Source organism: Poecilia mexicana, unplaced genomic scaffold (assembly GCF_051168715.1).
Source record: "Poecilia mexicana isolate PSO_F unplaced genomic scaffold, ASM5116871v1 scaffold_12, whole genome shotgun sequence".
In the NCBI taxonomy this organism is placed as follows: domain Eukaryota; kingdom Metazoa; phylum Chordata; class Actinopteri; order Cyprinodontiformes; family Poeciliidae; genus Poecilia; species Poecilia mexicana.
In genome coordinates this window covers 4,815,934-4,833,179 of record NW_028263381.1, presented here as the reverse complement: position 1 = coordinate 4,833,179, position 17,246 = coordinate 4,815,934, and the positions used below count along the sequence as shown (strand labels likewise).

Below are 17,246 nucleotides of genomic sequence, written 5' to 3'. Positions count from 1 at the left end.
TATATATATATATATATATATATATATATATATATATATATATATATATATATATATATATATATATATATATATATAATTTTTTTTATTGCTACATTTTATTGCTACATTTTATTTCCTGTTAGATTTCAGTTTGGAAAAAAAGCAAAACATCAATATTATCTTCCTTCTACATATGTAAAATACAACACAAAGCAACTTTTTTCCATATCAACTGCAATGTTATTAATATACACATGTATAATGATATGTTACATTTTATTTTCTCTTAGATATAACCTTTATAACCAATTTATTTATAGCACTAGTCCTTTATCACATAAAATGAAAAATAACACATATAATCCTAAATGTTAAAATAGAAAGTTAAATATTTTTCATTGGATTATGGGTAATTTCCTGCTACACATCTTTTACTGACAAATATATTTCTATAATTATCCCATTTATCCTAATATTCAACATTAAAATGTTGCTCTAATCAGAATAAAGGTGATTTTTATTGTCTCTTTTGCATCTAGGTATTTCTCCATCAGATATATTTACTGTTGATGAAAAAAAATAATCTGGTAATTAAAATAATTAAAAAAACAGTTTGGAATTCAGCAAGTCTTATAAAATGAAAAACTGAAACAACTTTAGAGATCAAAGAGGTTTTATTTACAAGTGACCTATTTACATTTTCAGGCAGTAAACTGACCACCGAAAAGAAAAACGAATGTTTGTACAGCTTTGGTATTTAAATACATTCCTTTTAAGACTTCGCTTTGCAAAAACAATAAACGAATAAGCCCTTGTAGAGGAGAGACTACCATAATACACAACAGCATTACATGGTTTGTATTAAATAATATTATAATCTGGAACAATTTCTAGAAAAAGAAAGAAAAAAACAACTAAAAACCTGATTTACTGGAAAACACGATTCTTTAAGTAGAACTTAAGTCATTTATTTAAAATGAATAATGACATAAATTAAATCACCAACATGAAATAAGTAGCTTAAAAAGCTTCTTTTTTTTAAATCCAGTTATTTGCACACCTGTACCCAGGTGATGCAGTCCTACATTATTTAAACAAAATGTGTGCAAAAATATTTCACAGATGGCTCTCTGCGCTCGGTCGCCAGCCTAGTCCTCATCTTGGACAGACGTTGTGGTCCGTCATTAGTTTCTCCATCCTTTTGATCTTGCGCTTGTTTTTCGGCATGGGTTTGTCATACATGCCGTTTCGAAGTAGATGCTCTTTGCTGTGGTGGACCTGAGCGCCGTGTTGCAGCTGGAAGGAGCACAGGGCTTTCAGAGGCCTCAGTAATATCTGAGAATGAAAAAAAACATTTCAATTAAACATAAAGACTTAACAAATATTTAAATTTATTTTTTAAGAAAGAAAAGGAAATATTAGCTCAGTTATCAACTGACTCACCTCTTGGATCTCATCGTTCTTCTCTAGGACCGACAAGGCCACGGCGGCGCATTCCAGCGTGGACAGACAGATGTTGGAGGGCTGAGTCCGGATCACGTACTGGCTTGACAGATTCCTGTTAAGCTGGACCTGATAAATCAAAGCAGAAGGAATCGATACAGTCACCAATAGCCCTGTTGTAGTGCGAATTAAAAACACACTCCTTAATGAAATTCAGTTACCTCTGTAAAGTAGTTTCACACTGCATATTAATGCCAGCAAAATCAGATTTATAATTCATGATATGACCACTGACAGGACGGCCTGTCGTAAAAGCAATGAACTGTATATAATATATAGATATATTTAAATCACTAACAATGATTTGAGTAAAAAAAAAAAAAAAAAAATCAAGCTTTTTTTCACAAAATGAACAAACTGACAAATGCTAATCATCTAGCATAATGATGCTGGAAATTGTTTCAAATGTTAACTCTAAAATCACATTTTGATTGTTTTGAAATTATTGTTGGTCTCTCTCGCACACACACAAACACACTGTATTTTTTTTAAGTTAGTTTTCATTTATATAGACACCTCTATCTTAGAACTAATTGATAGCTCTGTAAACTTTGGCTATTTTTGGGAATTATTACATCTTAGAGTAGGATATTTGATAAAACCGCTCTATTTATCCAGAGAGCACCCGTCTACCCATGTCTTACTTTGTTTGTTTGTCTTTTCTTTCTTTCTTTGGATGGGCTGCACTGAAATGTCAACTTAATTGTTTCTGCAAAAGCCACTGTACTTTTACAACTATATCAACAAAGTTGCACACACCTGTTTGGGCAGGTGGAACATGCTGTTTTTCAGGAACATGTTTTTAGCCTGGCTCCACGTGCCGTCTATAATGATCACATTGTGCTTCACGGCGGAGATCTCCAGGCGTTGCGCCAACTCCTCCAGGTTCTGGGATTTAGGTCCGGGGTACAGGATGAGCGTTCTGTCATCCCGACACACGGCGGCTAGCTCTGGATGTCTGAGTGCGGAACGATTAAGAAAACAAATGAGCAGTTTTAACGATTTTTCTGGGGGGGAACGTTTGGGCTAATAAAATGCAGCCAACTTACTTTTCCTCATTAAACCGCCTTCCTACTATAACGTTGCATTTCCCCTGTGGCAAACAAGCAGCAAGAAGAGGGACAGTCCGAAGTACTCGGCTTTCCTGCGAGCAGAACACAAAAATGGATGACATCAGCGACTCTGATATTACAATCTGGTACGTCCAATTTAAGAAAAATTGAAAAAAACATAAAACATCTCAATAACCGAAGGATGTACCAGGTCTTCAACTACAATATGAACTGGGTTTGTAGAGATACACTTTTGTAGCTTCTTCATATTTTCTTACACTTCAATCATAATTTTAACTTTACCAGTTCTACTTTGCAAAACAGCTCAAGCTAAAAGGAGAGCAGGTGTGAACAGCGTGTCTCCAAATCTTGCTGCAGATTCTTACTTGGAAAAAAATTTGACTAGGCCATTCTCAGAATACATCCCCACAGAATGATGCTCCCATTACCAAGTAATGAGCAGCATTTTTTCCCCACTATACACAGTTTATAATTCATCATTTTGCACTAATTTCTGTTAGTCTATCACCTAAACAAATATTAATAACATATATTTCAGAGAATTAGCCAATAAGACATATTACCATTTAAAGCTTCTGACAGAACCAAAGATAAACAGACTGGAGTTAGATTTACTGACTCACCTCTGCAGGATGCTGCACTACGTACAGACATGTGGACACCTCCAGTGGTTGTTGCGGGAGAAAGGGACAGAGACACACCTTCTGAGGGCGACTACAACATGGGAGGAAAGTTGAAGACGTGAAGCTCTGATTGCCCAGTTATTTCCCCCGTCTAACGCCCCCATCTCTCTGTTTTCAGCTGGTCGTCAGCTTTTTCTGAAACGATATAAATCTGTTCCCTCATTAAAGCATGCCAGAAATACAAAGTAGAACAAGAGGAAGGATGGATGGATGGATGGAGATATATATATATATATATATATATATATATATATATATATATATGTATATATATATAAAAAATTTTCTTACAGCATCTCGTTCAGATTCTCGTTAACTCAAACTAGGCTAGCTAGCGTTAGCTTCGCTCTCATTCAGCTCACCGGCAGCGCAAACAGGTCGGTCTTCTTTCCTCAACTTCAACCGGGAGGGTAGCCAGGTCTCCGAAGGCGTCCACTAACTCGTCGTCTGCGTAAGAACCGTCACAGGCTGGAAGTCCGTTTTCCTCCAGGCTGACAGGAGAGCACACACAAGGACCATTGTCCATTGCGGTGTTAGCCACTAGCTAACCTCGATGTTGCGTTCGCGTAACTCGGAAATTTAAATTTCCACCGTAAAATCAAAAATTTCTTGTAAAATGTGCCGGATTAAATCTATTGGATCTTAAATAAACACATAATATTGTTAAATTAAGAGGTTGCTGGTTTAAATTCGATGTTCATGGTATTTTTCTGTATTTTACACTAATTGAAGAGCAAATATTCTGATGTGACCGGAATGCATCACACGCGCTCCAGTGAAGGACAACAGCGTCAAGCAAGAATTTCCGGTGTAGAAATTAATAAACTAGTAAGGTAGTGATTGTTATGGAGCTGGTTTTCTGCGACGTAATTGTACAGGTGATTCTAAAAATACATTTAATGTCCAACAAGTCATTGTTTATACTGGGGATATTATGCTTGGGGTTTGGCCGGGATGAGACATACTCTCTCGAGGGTAATTTAATTCAAATTCAAAAATACTTTTTTGATCCCAATCCCAAAGCGAAATAAAGTGACGAATTAACCTTACAGTCATGGTTTTGTTATATTATCGTAAACTCGCTTTATTTCTCTAACCACAGTTGCAAAAGGAAAATGTAACTTGCATTTTAGAGAGATTTATTTCACAGATTAATAAAGTGCATTGACATGGTTATGGTTATGATACCTAGATTTCCAAAATTAACTTGAATTTAAAAATGAAGTTGGGATCATTTAGCACCAATCCAGCCTTCATCTCCGATTGAAGCACTGGAAATTTTATTTGGTCTCGTCTGTGGGATCTCTTTTATTGTTTTCTGATTTTTGGTGCTCTGGATTTTATTTCGATGAATTTGAGTATTGGGGCCTTAATATAAACACAGTAAAAAATGCTGGGTTATTTTCATAACCCAATTTCTGGGTTGAAGCTGTTGGGTCATAGGTTGGGTTAGTTTGACCAAATATTGGGTCAAAATTCATAACTCATGAGTTGGGTCAGAAATTTATCGGAAGTCTACATCTTGCACACTTCTGTTGGGCCAGGAGTTGGGTGGGTAGATTTACCCAAACGGTTGGGTTAAAGATGAAACTTGGAAGAAGCCACGCCCCTCTTCACAAGCCTCCATTTTCAACATGACTGTGAACATTGCATAACGGACTTCTCCTCTACTTTGAAATAAGACATGGTAAGTAAAAAGAAGATAAAGTTTCAACGTTTATAGAATTTTATACATAAATTGAATTTATTTCAAACATGTTTGATATTTATTTTTATGGTTATTTAAAATGTTTATTACGGTAGGTTCCTCTGACAAAGAGCTTCGGTGTTGCTACAATACGGATGTTGGGGAAAAAATTGATGAAGGGGAAGGGCACAATTTGTCAAGTAAATTAAATTCAGTTTTTAATATAACCTCAATCATATTTGTTCGTAACTTAACATAGTCAAATTTTTAAAAATCGATTTAGTTTTAAAAGAAAAGGTAGTTGACGGTTTGTCCCCTGATTTTTGCAATATGCGCGCGCATCCTTAGCGGGCTGAGGCTACGTGTTCGAACACCAGCAGTAATGGCGGAGGAGAGCGAGCAGAGCTTTAATAATGTGGGTATATTATGCTTTTTGAAAATAAAATAACTTTTGCAAAGTTATTAGGCGATAAATTAGTTGTGTAAACCTGAATTATGCGCTCGGTTTATTAACATATAGCTTAATTACAAACATGCTCGGACGTGTTCGCACTTATCGCTCCCCTCCAGCCGCCGGCTCGTCTCGCCCTCTGTCAGTTGACCGGGCGGAGCGGCTCGTTAAGCCGAGAGAGAACGACCGTCTCCCGGCACATTGCTTTCAAACTCCCGCTGGTTTTAGGCAACGAATTAAAAGCAAAACTAAGACAATATCTAATGTTAATGTTTGCTCATTTTATTATTATTGTTACTACGGTATTAATTACAAATACATTTATTTAAAGTTGGTGCTGAAAGTTATTCAGCACTAAGTTTGTGTTAAGTTTTACTTCTAAATTAAATTATATGTCATTTTATTTTATTAAGTGCTATATTTATTTTTAGGAACATAAAATTACTCTGAACATTTGAAATTGCTGGCTAATTACAAGTTATTTGCAGTTGAGACAGCTATAAGATTTAATTCAGTCATTAAAGTTTGATTTGTGATTTTGTCTTTTCTGATAGATTTTGTAATTTTACATCCAGGATCTTCAGGAGAATTAAGCGAAACCCAAACTCCTCGTTCTCAACGAAGACCTTCTGCATGACCAAGAACATGAGTCTGCTCCCTCAAGGTATTGAAGCTCAGAAGAAATGTTCTCTAAAATGTTGTCATGCTTTTTAGTTACTGTAACATTTTAACACTAACTTATGTTTGATACAGAAGATGATGTAGTCCTGCAGCTGCTGCCAGTACCCCTTCCTGCTCCACCTTACTAATTTGGGAGAAGTTTCAGATCCATCAACCTGGAAATTCAGATGTTTTCATTGATATCCAGCCTGTAAGTCAACCTTCATCTCTGAATAATGCTCAGATTGTTTAAGTGCATCACATTCAATAGTGAGGTTTTGTGTTAAACTAGAATCAGTCAGAAATTAGTTTTTGAGAATGTAGCCCTTTACCTTTAAATTCACTAAAGGCCTGTTTTTGTGCTTCTCTCTCTTGTTCTCAACGAAGATCTTTTGTATGGCCAAGAAGAGAAAGGAGCGGCCGTCTTCTCAACAACATGAATTTTCTCCCTTAAGGTATTGAAGCTCAAGAGATGTTTATAAACTGTTAACATTTAACATTTTAACACAAGCTTATGTTTCCCATGCAGACAAGATGATGTAGCCCTGCAGCTGCTGCCAGTTCTCCTCCCTACTTACACATTTGGGAGAAGAGTTTCAGATCCATCAACCTGGAAGTTCAGAGGGTTTCATTGATATCCAGCCTGTAAGTCAACATTCATCTCTGAATCATGCTCAAATTGTTTGCTGTTTATATAAGTTCATCACTAATGGCCTGTTATTTTCTGTCTTCTCTCTCCATCAGGTTGGGACAAACCTGGTGGTGCATCTACAAAATGTGACAACCTGTATGTCCTCATGCAGGGAGACAGGCAAAATGCTAAAGTGTCGTTAAAAATGCTCCTTGTTTAATGGCTGAAAGGTTTACTTGTAGTTTGCTTTAAAACAGACTTTTTTTCATTAAATGTTTTCTAATATGGAGTAACAGATACTTCTGGAGTTGTAGCCAAATGAATTGAAGTGATTTAACTACTTATGTTTTGTAACTTTTGTAAATGAAATTGCTGGCTCTATATATGTATCATGTGGAAATAAAAGAAGCTTTAAATTCATATGTCTTTTAATCCTGTTTTTATATAGTGAAATTTAAAATAATTTTTTTTAACCCAACTATAGTGGTATAATAACCCTTGTGTTGGGTTATGAATTTCAACCCAATTTTGGGTCAGTTTAACCAATTTAAACAAGTCAATTTAACCCAACGTTTGGTTAGTTGCCATGACCCAATGTGCTGGGTCAAACCCTCAACCCAACCCAGTTGGGTTAAAACAACCCAGCGTTGGGTCGGTCCATATTTGACCCAGCGCTGGGTTACGTATTGGGTTATTTTTAACCCAGCAGTTTTTACTGTGAATGCACACCAATTTTTTTTAATAATTTTTCTTTGTCAACAACGTTTTCCTAAAAATTGCAGTAAAGTGTTTTACAAATTTGACTGAGTTTAAGTGACTGCTGCCTCAGCCATACCTGATGTCAAGTTGCAGTACCTGATTGATGCGGCACTTAATAAAAAGTCACACTTAACATCATACAGTAGCGCAAATATTGTTAAAATTTCTTCCAAATATTTCTAAATTACCACGAAATCTGTGATTCTAATTGCAAAAGAAAATACAAAAAAAAATCACAAACTCCTTGATGGACTGTTCAATGTGAAAAGATGTTCAATATTATTTAAGACTGAAACAAACAGTTGTTAATTGATATTTTAACAGTTTAATGGGTTTTTTCAATACCTTCTGGCACAACCGGCCCTTTAAGAACATTCAGACTTTTGATTTGGCCCAAAATAAAAATGAGTTTGACATCTCTGCTGTAAATGCTCTGGAAACGTAGAGTAGTCAAACTTAAAATGAGATTTAAACACAGTTAAAGACTTACTAAGACATTTACTGTCAGTGAAAACATGAGACTTTTCAAACATGGACTGAACTGTTTGAACAGAATGAGAGATTTTGTCTAAAGCCATCCATGAAGTCCTCACTACAAAAACACAAAGTCCTGGCCAACCTTCTACTGCAAATATCTTAGAACAGTTGAAATAAGACAAAACTAACTTACAAGTAACTTATCAACAAAATATAGGAGCTTGTCAACTTCCTTGATGAAAAAGTATTAGATTTGTTTCACTTACAACATAGAAAAAAATGTCTGCTGGTAGAACTAACACTTAAAACAAACTCATATATCTTGCTGAAAAGTTACTTGTAAGTTATTTTCGTCTGATTTATAGTCTAATAACATATTTAGAAAGTAGACAATACTGTAGAATTGTGTTTTTGTGTCGGTTTATATCACATAAAGTAAATAGAATACACTGAAGTCTCTGTCAGGTGATTAAAAGTCAGACTGTTAGAAGGGAGTCAAACGTTTCTCCAAATCTGTTGGATTGATCTGTTCCTTTCTCCTCATTTCCAGGTAGAAGATGCTCTGAAGATCGGACTTGATGTGACTGGAGTCTCTTTAGCTTTGGGAGTCGTGACCGTAGCTTTGCTAATCTGGAAGACTAACCAGTGGAAAAGTAACTGACAGTGAGAATCTATTCTGAAGGATCTAGACATATTTTAAATTATTAAACTGTTTTAGTTTCATCCTGATGATGGAAACAACATATTTCTGATTTTTAATGGTCTATTTGTTACCGCTGCTTTAGGTCATAGTTGTGATAATAAAAATGAAGTACATTAAATATTAAACATTTATTTAATCTTCTTGTTTTAATTTTGAGGAGTGACTGAGGCTCTTTGTAAGCCAATTTAATTCCCATTAAAAAGTCTAAACGTGTTGCCACCACTGCACCGACCTGTTTTGACCTGCAGGGGCAGCGTAATCTCATCAGTACAGCAATTTGTGCTTTTTAGTAATTTTCTAACACATAAACAACTGTCTACATGTTACTCAGAGCTGAGATATAAGATGTACTATGAAGTGTACAACAATTATACATTCAAATCAATAAATTATTCTTTAAAAAGTTTATTTATTTCAATAACTCCATCACTGAACAAAACACATTAGATTAGTTCCATATAAACTGATGTTTTCAAGCCTTTGTTTCTGGTAACTGAAGATTTTCTGTTTGTAGCTAAATAAACATGACATTTAAAATACTACATCATACAAATAAAACAAATTAATTTTAGTTGAGAAATACTGGATAAATGAAAAGTATCTTTAATAATTTGATAAATAGGCCTCATTGGAAACATATTCTTATTGACTGAATATGACCGTAAAACTTAGGAATGTTTTATGAAATATGAACTCTATTGAACTGAACTGAATTTTCATCGACTCATTTTGAGTTACATTAATGCTCCATGACAAGAGTCAAGCATCATCATTGCAGATTGACAGAAGAAACCCAACACCCAATCCATTTGAGACTGACTTATTTTCTCTGAAGTAATTCATCTTTGTTTGTAAAATCTTTTTATTCACATTTATGGAACTCTAAAACCTGGAGAGATATTCATTTATTTTTCAAACGTCTCAAGTCTAACTTTTTTTTTTAATGGCACTGAATTTATCCTTATTCATACATTTTCTGATCTTTTAGATTATTCTATTTTCAATTATTTTCTGTTAGTGAATCGCAAAATTTCAGTGGTTTAATCCATTATGCACGTTACGACAACCTGAAGTACTGCGAAAATGTTAGTTTATTTTATTACCTCAATAAACATATTTTAATCTACAGGAAACTTTATGACCTCCAGTTTGAACAAAAAAACGAGAGAAATGCCAGTAACATCCTCTTTTACGCCACAGAATATACTGTATTCTGTAAGTAATATATATTAAGATAACAAATCAATACACTCCACTATGAACATTCTCTCCTGCTGCAAAATATAATAATTTAGCAAAATAAACTAGTCCGGCTGCCCTCAGTCTAATAATGAGTCTCAGAGCCTCCATGTTGTTCGGACACCGGGTCCATGGTGGTGAGGAGGAGGGGCGGATCTGTAACTATCAAATTATGGGCAAGAATATTTTTTTCATACACTGGTTTGTGAATAAAAACGTAGGTCTGATGTTGACGTTAGAAAAACTGTTTCTATTTCGTAATTGTCCTCGCAATAGCGGGAAAAGACCCGCCTCGCCCCTAAACACCGAAATGCTTCGGCTGCAGAGAAAACTTCTGACTTTAACTTCATCAGGCTGCTAAATGCCCGGTTCGCTACAGGCGGTCTGAGTCGGTCCCACCGACAGATAGAAAGAATGTCTGTCTTTATATCAGACATCCTGATATAAGACACGGTACTGCGACTGTCACTGCGAGTCGCGACGCACCTTAAAGCCCCGGTACCACCCGGTACCACCCGGTACCACCTGCTCTCTGTTCGCTCTGCTTCTCCTTAATGTTTCTACCAGGCAGGTTAAAGCCGCTGCTGACGGATCTGGGCTGGAAGTGAGCGGCTGTGAATGAAAGTTATTCCAGAACCTCGAGTGCTAAAGGAAGATTCGGCCCAGAACATTTAGAGTTCACAAAATAAACATCATAAAATACTGTAGCATTAATTAGAACCGCAGCATAAAGCCAAACATGCCACAATTAAATGAATCAAAATGTCCCCAAAGCATCGGCGGACTGGCACAGGGGCTACCGGGGGATTCCAGGTAGATTCAGAGATGCGCATCGTAGCAGCTGTTCATGCAGGGCCGGCCCGAGGTAATACGGGGCCTTAGACAGAACTCCCCCCCTTGTAACTCTTCCTACTAAGAACCTCAGCATCACTAACATGTTTAAATACAATAAGGTGAAGTCTGTGAGAGGGATTCCAGGTTTATTGACCGTGTTTAAAATCAGTCAATGATTATTGGTTATTTGATGTGATGTATTTGTGAAGAAACCCAATTCAAACACAAACATTACACCATATTGTAGTCATGGTAACAAAACAATCAAACTATCATGATGACTCTTTAAACTTTTACAAAGTAAACTTCCTAATTAAATCCTAAATGCACACATTTTTTTCTCTGCTGAATGCATTACATACAATTTAAAAACATTGTCATTCTCTATAAATGAACGCCACAGCTTTGGATCTATGCTCTGTGTTACAATTATACCATTTCTAGGGGCCCCTGAACGTTTTCAGGGCCCCTTCCAGCAGCTACTGAGTTTTGTTTGCCTTGATCTCTCATGATGGATGAAAAGAATTCCATTTTGAAACTACAGAGAAAACTGCATTGGCTCTCCACTACCACTGTACTGATGTCTGTAGAAGTGTGTGTTTTCTCTAAGCCAACTTAAACTACCAGTTTACATTATCAGTGTGAACTCAAGTCAGAAAGAATCAAAGGATTCGCCTCTAGTACAGACGTCACCAAGCCGCTCATGTGGCTCTCGTCATCCGCCTCGATGTCCTCCATTTGTGATCTAGCTCTGGTTGAAGCACAACAAAGCAACAAAATCAGAGAGAGGATTACAGTATATTTCCAGAAAAATTATAAATATGCTTTTTTTTTTTTAAGTCAACATATTTTGTTTTACAACCAGTTTGACCAAAAGAAGGAAAAAAAAAAATTCAAAAACATAGAGGCTAAAGTGAAATCGAAAACACGCCCTGTACTTCCTTCAATATGATTAATCATCTTTAATCAACTTCGGTTTTAACTATAATTGTACAGCTACCTGACTATTCATATTTTTAAAGCATGATCGCATAGAACACAAAGCTACACCCAGATATTTTCCACTCTGAACTACAGGGAACAAACTCACCGTTCAGCAGTGACAGATGTCCAATACGTCCTCGTGAGTTTGTTGTTTGATTTGATTTGTTTAGTCTGACTGGTGCTTCTGGTTTCCTGGGCAACAACAGTTTAAAAGATTCAAATTTGAAAAGAAGTTTGGATACAAAACTGGAATCAGAATCAGCTTTATTCAAGTTTCTGCACCCAAAAAGTGTAATAACACTTTGCTTGACATTTTAAATATAGATGTATAAAATAAAAAAGAATAAAAACTACATTCTTTTGTAAATATGTATAACTACAATGTTTTTGAAGTGCATATTCAAATTCCCTTCAAAAATAACTTAATTGCAAAGGAAAATTAAATGTAAATCATTAAATGAAATTCTTCAAAGAGTTGGTGTAGATGGTGATGGCTGTTGGCAGGAAAGATCTCTTGTAGCTGTCTGTACTACAGTTAATTTGAAGAAGCCTCTGACTGAAGACACTCTGTATTGTGAAGAGGATGTTGAGGGTTGTCAAAGCAACACCCCAGGTATGTTTTGATGACAGAGAAGCATTATGACACGACGTAAAGCTGCTAAAAGTCCATTTTTGCTTTAAACCAAATAAGTAACACAATGCTCAACAGCGACTTCCTCGATCTCCATCCACGACACACAATTTGCTCTATACCAAAACGCAAAGTTGTATTTTGAGCTTTACATTTCATGTTTCAAATAAAAAAAAGGATTTATGTTCATATTTTAATAATTTCTCTCTTATGGTTCAGCTAGGCTCACATTTCTTGCACTAAAACTGTGCATGAATCTAAAGCTATTGCCTATTTTCAATTCAGTGTCCAATGGGTTAAGGAGCAAAATGTGTCAAAAAAGAGAACATTTATTTTTCAGGAATACATTTTAACATAAGACTAATACAAAAAGTAAGTGGTAAATCTCAAGAGTTTCAGCTTTTGAATCAAATGACTAAAATAGAAACTTTTCAAAGATATTTCAAGTTATTGAGACCCACCTAAGAATTCACAGTTGGCAGGTCCAACTTTGGCCCTGCCCTACTTATTCTAGCTGTCTAACTTAGCTCCTCTCTAAATAAATAGTTTTTTTTAAGACCCTGTTTACATGTTATTTATACATTTGTACATTAAGGTCTGTTTGTGTTTGTCCTCTGCAAGTCCAGCGCAGCCAAAGGATCAAGGGTTCCTGTAGCCCACAGCTGTCAAACTCAAGGCCCGGGGGTCAAATCTGGCCCGCTGTAGCTTTGTATGTGGCCCTCTAGACTCCAAGTTACATCAATAAGTCCTTCCAGTTTGTCACAAATCTGCAAAATTCACACAAAATCAACAAACCTCTACATTTTTTCTGATTTTGCTGCAATTTTTTTCTCAAAATTGGTTAAAAACATTGAGTTTAAGTGACTACTGCCTTAGCCTTACTTGATTTTAAAGTCCGTATTTGATACAAGTAATTTAAAAAAAATCACATTCAACACAATATATTAGCACAAATATAAACATTTCTTACAAACGTTTCTAAATTGGCATCACACAATCTGTAATTTCCACTAAAACAATCACAAAATGATGGTGGAACAGCTATTTATTGATATTTACAGTTTAATTGGTTTTATCAACATATTCTGGCACAACCAGTCCTTTAAGAGCGTTCAGATTTTTGATACGGCCCAAAATGGAAATGAGTTTGACACTCCTGCTGTAGCCAGATTCACCATCTAGTCTGCAACACAACCTCACATGCTGAAAAGGGAAATTCTTTCTGCTACTGCATTTTCAGTGTGAATCCAGTCTGTGAAAAACAACGCATGAGGAAAAGGTTTCTGACAAAATATGTTTTTAATAAATGATTTTGAGGGCACTGTGACTCAGCAGGAATCGTGCTGGAGCGGAACAGGAACACATTGTTAATTTATTTCAATTCCGCATAATAAAACACCTCATAACATGAGACACAGGGTAGATGGACACGTCAAATATTAATATGTGCAGGCATTACACACTTGTCGCATGGCTGTTTACAAGCAGGGGGAGAAGCGGTGTCATAATAGCAGCCAGATGGGTTTATTTTTAGTCAAAGGTGCACCTTGACGTCACACATGTGCTCTCAGTTCTTTTTTTTAAAATTATTATTATTATTGGCACTCGTGACCCAAACCTTTCCCCCCTACTAGTGAATCATGCATTATTGCTACAGCGACTGGGTTCACCTGGAGAAACATAAAATAATGGATCAATGTGACAGCAACTGTTCATTTTGAGTTAATGCAGAGTCCAATCACAATAAAAAAATACAGCACACTTATTCTATGTGTCACACAGACTGGTCACCCTGATGTTAACCTGTAGGAACTGTGTGAAAGAACATATTAGTGGGTTTTAAATTGTAACCTATTGGCTAAACTAAAGTATTACACACTGCCTTTTGTTTACAGCAGGATCAGCTGATGTGGTAGTGGGTTTGTCTTCTTGTTTCTCTGTTTTAACCTCTGTCTCAACATCTGTTTCTTTGAGTCCTGCAGCGGTTGTTGCTGCTTGACTCTCACTTCTATCTTCACTCGGTTTTGTTTCTTCCTCTTCACCTTGTTTTGGGTCTGTGACAGTCATCTCATCAGAGTCTTTTGTGCTTTCACTCTCCAGGGCCCCGGTTTTCAACTCAACTGGATCCCTGTCAAGTTGTGCAACTTCAGATTCAGATGGCACAATGTCTTCTCCATTTCCATCCCCTTCGTCAGCAGTCTCTACGGGTGATGCTGTCTCTTTTTCCTCCACTCTGTGCTCCTTTCCTCCAGCCTCCTCTTTCTCTTGTGTAATCATATCAACCGGAGTAAGAGGTGTTAGATCCAAGCATGATTTAGGAGAGGATGCCGTCTTTCTCCTGGGAGGGACATCTGGTTTATTGAGCTTGGATTCTTGCCTTCCCAGTTCTTCTCCTCCAACAGATTTCCTGTCTAGGTCTGTAGGACCATCATCTACATCCTCCCAGTCTGGTTCATCTGGCAGGAACTCATAGCTTGAAAAGCCAAGAGGATCCACTGTGGTTTCTGACACTTTTTCTGTAGCTATTGAGACGCTTTTTTGAGTCTTGATGCTACTCTTTGCTGTTTGAATGTCGTCCTCTTCTAGGGATCGAGGGAAAGGCTCTATGTCACAGGGAGAAGAATTGTCACTAGATCTTAAGAAGTCTGTGACTTCGTCTGAGTGTTTCCTCCCTTTATCAGACTTGGCAAGAATGTCTTCAAAGTCATACATGTCTTGAGGTAGAGTCCGAGATTCTTCTGATGTAAAAATTTCTTTTTCTTGCTGTTCTGTCTCCACCGCAGGAGTCTCATCAATCAGGACAAATTTCTCTAAATAACCTCTGGCCTCTCGGTCTGAATGCCTGCTATGGAAGGACTTTTCAGACGTCATGCTTTCTGTGTCCTCCTCCTTTTTCCTACTGCCCAATGCTTCCTCATACAGGTCAGTGTAAAGGAAAGCCATGGCTTTCGGCTCTTCCAGCAATATTTGGTCAATGATTTTTGGTGGTCCTTCAGGTAGGAAGATTGGTGTCAGGATGTCTTCTTGGCTACCGAACAAAGATGAACCACTTGGTTTGGAAGCAAGCCTAGATATCGGACTTTTTGCTCCTCCAACTTCATCAGTAGTGTCCACACTTTTTAAAGCGTAGCTTTCTGTACCTCCATAGAAGACATCATCTAGAAGGTCACTGGTTATTTCCTCTAAACTTACTGTGTCTGATTTGTCAATGTCCACACTTTTGGTCGTTGTGTGGTCTTCAGGTGCCACTGGTTTCTCAGTATCCAGGTTGCCAGCGGCTGTTTTTGCCTCAGGCTCCTCCTGCCCTTGTGGAATCACAGCAGGACTTCCTGGAGCCTGGGCCTCAATCAGAGAGAACGCCTCAAAGTAGTCCACATTCCCAGTCACTCCTCTCACTGGAGGTCTGGCCACTGGAGCCCCTGGTGGGTCCATTGCACCAGGACCTGCAGGAGGTAAAACCTTAATCTGATCGCCAGGTTCTGCTGAGAATGGTAAGTCACTGTCTTGAATCTCTGCACTGGTTTTGGGAACAAGACTCTCCTCCAGATATGACAGGTTGTCCACCATTTCCTTGCTCTCCTCTTCGTCCACGGTGGCAAATTTGGGAGGGACAACAATGTTGAGGATTTCTGAACCTTCTGACACGATCCTGAACAAATGCTGCTCCTTGCCCTCCAGAAGATCAGTCACCTCCTCTTGTTCCCCTTCCGCTTCAGTTTTTACATTGGGCTGGGACACTTCTACCAACTCTGGTCGCCCTGAGATGCTGTCAAAGGTTTCATCCCACAGTTCTTGCTCTCTTTCTGCTTTACTCTTCTGATTGTTCACCCTTTCTTTAGGTTTTCTCTGTCTTGCGATCATCTCTTCGTCCATGACAAATATGATCTTTCCTGCAGGCTGAGATCCCGATGCTCCGAGTTGGACTGGAACTGGTGTGCTAACTCCCGCTCTTCCTGCTTCAGGTGTCCATGGTGTGGGACAGTGACTCACGGTTGTTTCCCATGCGATCCCGCTGTCTTCGCCTTGCATTGTCACCATGGAGAAAGAGGTATCCATCAGCAGGCACTGCATTTTAGGTCGGACGCTGTCATCGTGGACGGCCTCACGTAAACTAAAGACATGTCCACAAAGTGACAATCAGGAACAAAAACAGAGACTTTCTTTGTAAGTCTTGAGTTTCACACAATTTATTTTGGTCCCTGAATGAAAGCGCCAATGTTCCACTACAAAGATTGTATTTTACATGCAACCATCCAGCACTCATGCATACATAAGTTATCTTTCTATGCAATTTCCTTCATTGTTTTTAAAGTATTTCATATAAAAACAGTTCAGTTTCAGCTAATTGCATTCTAAAAGAAAAAATACCTGTTTCGAAGGTTCTCCACTTCGTCACTTGCTTCAACATTTTGTTCTGCTGCATCTTCCGCCCCCAACATCGTCATTTCGGCTTCGACATCAGACCGTGCTAAATCTTCTGTCAATGTATCCATTGTATGGACTATCTTGATGGATTTGCTTAAGTTTCCCAGCACACTTCAACACTGTCACTGTTGATCACTGTGTGCTCAAGTTGAGTTTTCATGCTCAGCGTAATCTTGAAATAGAAAACCGGCCTTCCTGTGTTTCATCTAAAGTATTTACAGAATGTTGGGGGAGCTCACTTGCCATCTGTTCAATGTGTATAATTCAGTAGATTTGTAAAATATTAGCATTTTATTTTTATTATGCGATAGGTGGGGAGGAAGCTTAGTATCTTAACAACCTGAACACAAATGATTCAGCATTTTAAAGAAAATGCGTGATCCCTATCACTCCTGACTGGTCTATTTTAGTGCTGGTGGCCTGTATCCAGTGTCATGACTCAGTCTGTGGGTCTGACAGAGACAAGAGTGTTGAATATATTCATTTTGCTTTTAATAAGTATGAATTGATTTGGTTTTTCCTTA

The 17,246-nt window shown here is 37.4% G+C and overlaps 2 protein-coding genes and 1 long non-coding RNA gene across 6 annotated transcripts; 1 reads left to right on the top strand and 2 right to left on the bottom strand.

Moving 5' to 3' along the window:
- Window positions 1-637: 637 nt before the first annotated feature.
- On the bottom strand, window positions 638-3,815 carry dtwd2 (DTW motif tRNA-uridine aminocarboxypropyltransferase 2). The gene is made up of 6 exons (XM_014984343.2): window positions 3,604-3,815; window positions 3,182-3,272; window positions 2,535-2,629; window positions 2,245-2,443; window positions 1,426-1,554; window positions 638-1,317 (listed from the first exon to the last, which is right to left on the bottom strand). Exons 1-6 carry the CDS (start codon window positions 3,765-3,767, stop codon window positions 1,138-1,140), a joined length of 858 nt encoding a protein of 285 aa, XP_014839829.1. The 5' UTR covers window positions 3,768-3,815; the 3' UTR covers window positions 638-1,137.
- Window positions 3,816-4,626: 811 nt separating this feature from the next.
- On the top strand, window positions 4,627-7,090 carry LOC148155952 (uncharacterized). 4 transcript variants are annotated; one of them, XR_015764826.1, is made up of 6 exons: window positions 4,627-4,928; window positions 5,955-6,043; window positions 6,133-6,250; window positions 6,427-6,494; window positions 6,569-6,684; window positions 6,784-7,090. It is a non-coding gene; the product is annotated as an uncharacterized LOC148155952 (long non-coding RNA). The 4 variants fall into 4 exon arrangements; XR_015764824.1 differs by lacking the exon at window positions 4,627-4,928 and adding an exon at window positions 4,950-5,343 and having other exon boundaries at window positions 5,934-6,043; XR_015764825.1 differs by lacking the exon at window positions 4,627-4,928 and adding an exon at window positions 4,951-5,343.
- A 6,237-nt stretch (window positions 7,091-13,327) lies between these two features.
- LOC106916210 (uncharacterized) lies at window positions 13,328-16,821 on the bottom strand. Its single transcript, XM_014984347.2, has 2 exons — window positions 16,666-16,821; window positions 13,328-16,408 (listed from the first exon to the last, which is right to left on the bottom strand). Exons 1-2 carry the CDS (start codon window positions 16,788-16,790, stop codon window positions 14,161-14,163), a joined length of 2,373 nt encoding a protein of 790 aa, XP_014839833.2. The 5' UTR covers window positions 16,791-16,821; the 3' UTR covers window positions 13,328-14,160.
- Between the last annotated feature and the right edge of the window lie 425 nt (window positions 16,822-17,246).